General features: G+C 34.6%; 1 protein-coding gene across 2 annotated transcripts in view; it reads left to right on the top strand.

Annotated features, from left to right (window-relative positions):
* The window catches only part of LOC149544937 (protein serine/threonine kinase), a 66,657-nt gene extending 60,902 nt beyond the window's left edge, over window positions 1-5,755 (top strand). The window contains exons 11-13 of one of the 2 annotated variants that reach the window (XM_089795480.1): window positions 2,963-3,131; window positions 3,452-3,742; window positions 5,212-5,755. In XM_089795480.1, coding sequence (XP_089651606.1) covers window positions 2,963-3,131; window positions 3,452-3,742; window positions 5,212-5,403 — 652 coding nt within the window. In that variant the 3' untranslated portion in view covers window positions 5,404-5,755. The remainder of the gene's footprint in view (window positions 1-2,962; window positions 3,132-3,451; window positions 3,743-5,211) is intronic. The other variant, XM_089795481.1, reaches the window with a different exon arrangement.
* Window positions 5,756-6,000: the final 245 nt, after the last annotated feature.

The raw sequence follows: 6,000 nt of genomic DNA on the forward strand, positions 1-6,000 counted from the left end.
CTTTGATAAATGAAACTTGACGTATGAGTTGTAGAGTCATTCAAGTGGCACAATCATACTCAATCAAGATATTGGCGTATTTTCGACGAACTTGTGTTAGCTTCTACTATTAAGCTTAATGAATGATTGGAGTTTCAATGGATGAAAAGAACAAGTTGGAACTTAGAAAGAAGTTGTCAAATTTGATGTGATGTAAAAGTGTTAAATGATATAAGAGTGGGAATTTGAGACTGTGGGGGGGAATAATAGGCAATGTTTCATTCCCACTTGAACCATCCTTAGAAAAGGAGATATTCCATGACACTCGTGGGCAGATAAGTACTTGTATCTTTTACATTTGTCTATTCATTTATTTGTAATTCTATACATACTATAAGGGTTAGTTACTTTGATCTTTTCCTTTATTCATACAAGAAAAGGAGATATTCCATGACACTCATGGGCAGATAAGTACTTGTTTTTTTTACATTTATCTATTCATTTATTTGTAATTCTATACATACTATAAGGTTTAGTTGCTTTGATCTTTTCCTTTATGTTTGAGGATATTCTTATAGGAAAAGAAGGTTGGTACTTTACATATGCTACCAAATATTGTGCAGACTAAATCTAATGATAGTAGTTCCAAAGACCTTGATGATTAAGATGGGGCTCTTGAAGACGTCTTTGATGATTAAGATTATGAGATTCTTCTACATTAAGAGGGAGTACGACACTTCTTCGAAGGCAATACAGGAGCTTAGAAGATTGATACTCAGAGCGAGTCTAGAAATACATGTGGGTGACTGCATGATGTTTATGGGCCTACTCCTATGTATATCATGAGGGAGTGATTAGTTTGACAGACATCCTTGGGCAAAGAGAGTTTTTGAGGAAGTAACTAGAGGACATGACTTCCTAGGATCGATGTTCAGAGGGAGAAATTTTGAGATACAATCCTTTGTGGATGATATCTTCTCTTTGAGGAGAAGTTCTAAGAGAAATTCTTTATAATGCGCTCTTCTCTATGAGAGAGAAGTATAAGGTGAAAACCCTTTGTACCACCCTCTGATTGGATTCATGGTGGTTACTATTTCACATATGGTATGCAATGAAAGGTGACGATCTTTCATTGACATATATAAACAGAAGGTAACCATTATAAGATGATGATCTTATAAATGGTAGACTTGTTATCATGGTTCTTTGGGCCGGATTTTGCCGGACACTATGATGACGAACAAACAAAAGGTAATCTTTGTAAGCTGACGATCTTGCAAATGATAGGCCTATTATTATGACAATTTTCTTCCAGATACGCCAAAAGTCATTAATAACGAAAGCATTATGATTACTCTAGATATTGTTGTGGACAATTAGAGATCATAATATATGTTATGATAGTGTTCATAACATTGTGATTGTAGTTATTTGACAAGTCACTATTTCAAAGTGTTAAAGTCAGATAATATGTTGTGTATAGATATCCTTGATACTGATATCTCTTAAGATGTTTTTGTCACTTCTCCCTTGCTAAGAGGGAGTGTTGAAGTATAGCATCAATGAAAGTGATATACTCATTACATTGAATATTTTTATTCATGATTTATATGAACATTGTTTTGTCTTATATTATTGATAAGAATTATATATTATAATATGTATTATTATATAATAGTATAATAATATAATAATATATTACATATATGGTTAATATATTAATATTACATATATGCTTAATATATTAATATTACATATATGCTTAAAGGTGAGTTATATTTATAGTTAACTAAAGATGATTAACTATAGGGACATGTCTCTTGAAGAGACATGTCTCTTCTCATATTTATATGAGATCCAAATCTGCATTTGGAAATCATCAGTCACAATGGCCATGATTATACATTTGCAGAAATGATCCATGTTACTCAACACTCAAAACACCCCTAAGAATATTTACTGGCTTTTGGTTAATTGCTTTTACTTCACTTTGGATAATTCAACATGCATTACTAGGATTTTTGGGCCTTTTGGATATGGTAATGGGGCTGAATCCAACCCAAAATCTTCTAGGATATGAGTGATGTGCAAATGCTCAATAGAAAACGCCTCCTCCAAGCCCTTGAAAATCTCACTTTTGAAGCTTTTGTTTAGACCAAATAATGAACAAAATCTGGAAATTAACAAGTTTTAAACTCAACACTATATGAAGTTATAAATGCAAATAAGCCAATTCACTCTAGAAATAAAACCATCAAGAATCATATCTACTTGTCCTTGATATCTAGAAAAGGAATGAACCCTATAAATTTGTGGCTTTGATGCCATGTTAGGATTTTCCATCTAGACAAAAAATCTTCTTAGGAAAGAATTAACAATATGATATGATGGCTCTAATACCATTTAGAAAATTTTGAACCAATAAAATGAAAATAGGTATTGAAAATTCAATATGATGGAGAAAATTACAGGAAGTTAAAATACAAATATAAGTCTGTTGGGTTCATGAAGGAGGAGGTGACATGCCAAGAAGTCTTGGGTTTAATTCTCAATTACTCCCTATCACGAGGCGACTTTAACTTATTCTACTCGAGGTAGAGTGACCTTGAACATAAGCGGTCCCTGACTACTAGAAATCAAGGGTTTATGGGACAGCGGTGGCACTTGCGTATCTCAAACCAAGGTGAGAATAATTAAATGTTCCTAATCCCAAATAAACTTATTATTAAGTTGCAATATTAGACCAACAATTTTGATTTACCAATATCATTTAGTTTTTATTCATGAACTCTATGATTTAGACATATTCTTATACTGTAAGTAGAGCAAATTACATTTTTACAGGATTTTTTTTTTTTTTTTTGAGCTTTCCAATTATAAGTACTATGCATTTTATCAGTGAACAATGATTATCAATTTCTTTGTTTATTCTATAGATGTCTTTCGCTACTTTATCTTCGTGATTATCTGCTTTTTATTTCAGGTTCAATAATTCGCCTGATGCTGACTCTGGCATTTTTGAAGAATCGGACACTGACTCTGAGGATGAAAGAAGACCCTGCTTCAAAGCTATCACAAAAAATGCCGGATCCCTGGATAAGGCACTTGAAGCAAGTGGGTTTACAGAACAGACCCAGGATGAATTAGAAAAGGTAACATGATCTGTATATTTTTTCGAATGCTCGGGCACTTCTCATGATTTTATGGCCAAACTAAGCTTTGGAGATACTGAGAAGAAGCTACAGTTTGACTCAGTTAGGATCTTATCTGCAGCTAATTCATCTAGGGCATTCTGTGTGAAGATTTATACCTAGCTACATGGGATGAAAGTTTTCATTAAGCTGGTGTCTCCTAGTGTTTAGTTGCCTTTAACTTTCTTGTTCTTGCATTTCCTATTTGTGTGTCTTGAATATAAATAATGAGGAGCTATTTGCTATATTGAGGCCTCTAATTTTAGTCAAATTTCTTGCAGTTTGTGTTTGACAAGGCACATAATGATGGTCAGACAAGTTCTGATAGTGAGGATGCTTTGGAAGAAGAAAATTCTTGCCGCAAATCTGAGTTCACTGGGGATATAACTGGTGGTATTGATAATCTTTCCGTAGATGATAATGGAGATAATCAAATGATATCAAGTTGTGGACCAATAATAGATGATAAATCAAATGACAGAATAGCTCCCGTTTCTCTCAACGATGAATATGATATGGACCATAATGCTGCTGTAAAGGATCCAAGTTTTTCAGCAACTTCTGTACAAGAAGTATGATGTATTTTTATATCTTATTCTTTCTAGTTGTTTTAGGGTTATTTTTATTGCCTTTGGTGTCAACTTAATAGTAATGCAAATATGTCATATGGGTTGCCCACTTTAGTGCTTTTTGACATAAATCTGCTTTGTTCGATATTTCATTAGTAGTCATTTTGAGGGCCATATTTCTCCATAGTTTTCTGTGTGATATTTTGCTTCCATTGACAATCTCTTATTCTGTTGCAGTTGCCTGGCATACAGGGAAGGTTTATTTGTTTTTAATCTCAAGCATAATTGAATTATTGCAGTTTCTTTAGGTAGTTGTTTCATATGGAAGCTATCTGCCACCCAGTTTCCTCAAGTTTTCTAGAGCATCCTGCTAAATACAATCTGGCAAACAAGGAAAGCTCTTTCCTGATTCTGTAATCATGTCAATCTCGTTAAGAGCTTGATTTGGTTTCGCTAAGGAAAATATCTGACAGAAAGCTCACTTGGTCTACTCCAACTTGATCTCGGGTGCTCCATTGATATTATTTGAGTCAAAGCCACCTTAATTATTATTATCTTTGAATGCTGGCAACCTTTGACTGTGACTCGTTTATTCCCTCTGAAATATGTTGATTTCTGCATTGCATTAAGTACAGGTGTTTCTGTTTGTTGTGCAATGTTTTGATTCCATTTACATTCTTTTATTCTGTTGCCTTCGACTGTGGCTATTGTTTATTCCAACTGAAATATGTTGCTTGCTGCATTGCATCAAGTATACTGTGTTTCTGTTTGTTGTGCAATGTTTTGTTTCCATGTACATTCTCTTATTCTGTTGCCTTTGCCTGGTGTACCAATAGGGTTAATTTTTCATGTTAAGCTGAAGCATAATTGACTCATTGCCGTTTCTATAGGTAATAGTCTCCTTTGGAAGCCGTCTACCACTTGGATTTTCTTGAGTATATGTAGCATAATATGCTCTGGCCTATATGTGAAGCACTTTTCCTAATCTGCAACCATATTAATCTTTCAAGGACTTTGATTTGATTGGTTTACCCTCCTAAGTTTTACTTGCTGAGGAAAATGCCCAATGAAAAGCTTACTTGGTTCTATCCAAATTCAAAGCCGCCTTGGTTGTTATCATCTTTGGGTGTTGGCACCTTTGATGGTGGCTACTGTTTGTTCCCGCTGAAAAATGTTGCTTTCTGCATTGCAAGCAATTCTAATTACTTGATTCCAAGATCCAGTAGCATTGCTGGGCAACTGCTGCATTACAGTTGCTTTTGCATGTTGCTTGTGAATATTTTGTTTGTTGTGCATGGTATATTCAATTATTTTTGTGCTTGCGATTACTTGATTCCAAGATCTACTAGTATTGCTGGGCAACTGGTGCATTACAGTTGCTTTTGCATGTTGCTTGTGAATATTTTGTTTGTTGTGCATGGTATATTGAATTATTTTTGTGCTTGGGATTTGATAAATTGTTGGTTTTCAAGCAGGAAGGAGACCATTCTGTTACAAGTGATGATGATTCTGAACTTGAAAGACGTCTGGATAAGCAGAGACGGCGAGCAGTTGCAGCAGCCCATAGTTCCAAGGGATCCTATGCCTCTAGAAATCATTCCAAGGACAAAGGTGGGCGGAGATCCCGAAATGCAAATATACAAATGAAATCTGCTTTTTGGTGAAGGTGTTAGCATTTTAGTCTCAAGTTTGGGGATGCTCAACTGACTATTACATCTGATTTTTAAATGGAAGTAGATGATAGGCAGTTGCCTTCCCCTGTTATAGTCTTTGTCGTGCGTATTGACCAGTCTGTTATTCAATTGGGTGGCAACAGCAATGTTTTTTATATGATATCACTGAGTTGTTTTTCTTATGAAGCCAAGTATTTGAAGCTGTGCTAAATGCAGAAGTCTTGTAGTGATTATTCATGAAACTTGGCAGAAATGGTTTTACTTCTGCGTGTAAATAATATTTCTAGTCGGAAACTTTTTTCCTAAATGCCAAGAAATAGGCGCAGTTCTTATTTTTTGTGAATCTATTGCAGCAACAGTTTTCACTTGTGCATGTAAATTATTTTTATGTTGAATATGAAATCTTTTTCCTAAATCCGAAGAAATAGATGGCTAGGTGGTCATTTTCTTTAAGTCATCTTTTAGCCAGGTACTATTTTTGGCAGGGCACTTAGGCGTTAGACATGGGCAGTATTATCTTCATTATGAGTTGCTCATCCAGAGGAGTTAATAAGCTTTCATTTTGTGAATGATTATTAATTAAATCAG

This window comes from Cupressus sempervirens, chromosome 8, assembly GCF_028749045.1.
Source record: "Cupressus sempervirens isolate cs-2001-9-10 chromosome 8, ASM2874904v1, whole genome shotgun sequence".
Taxonomy (NCBI): domain Eukaryota; kingdom Viridiplantae; phylum Streptophyta; class Pinopsida; order Cupressales; family Cupressaceae; genus Cupressus; species Cupressus sempervirens.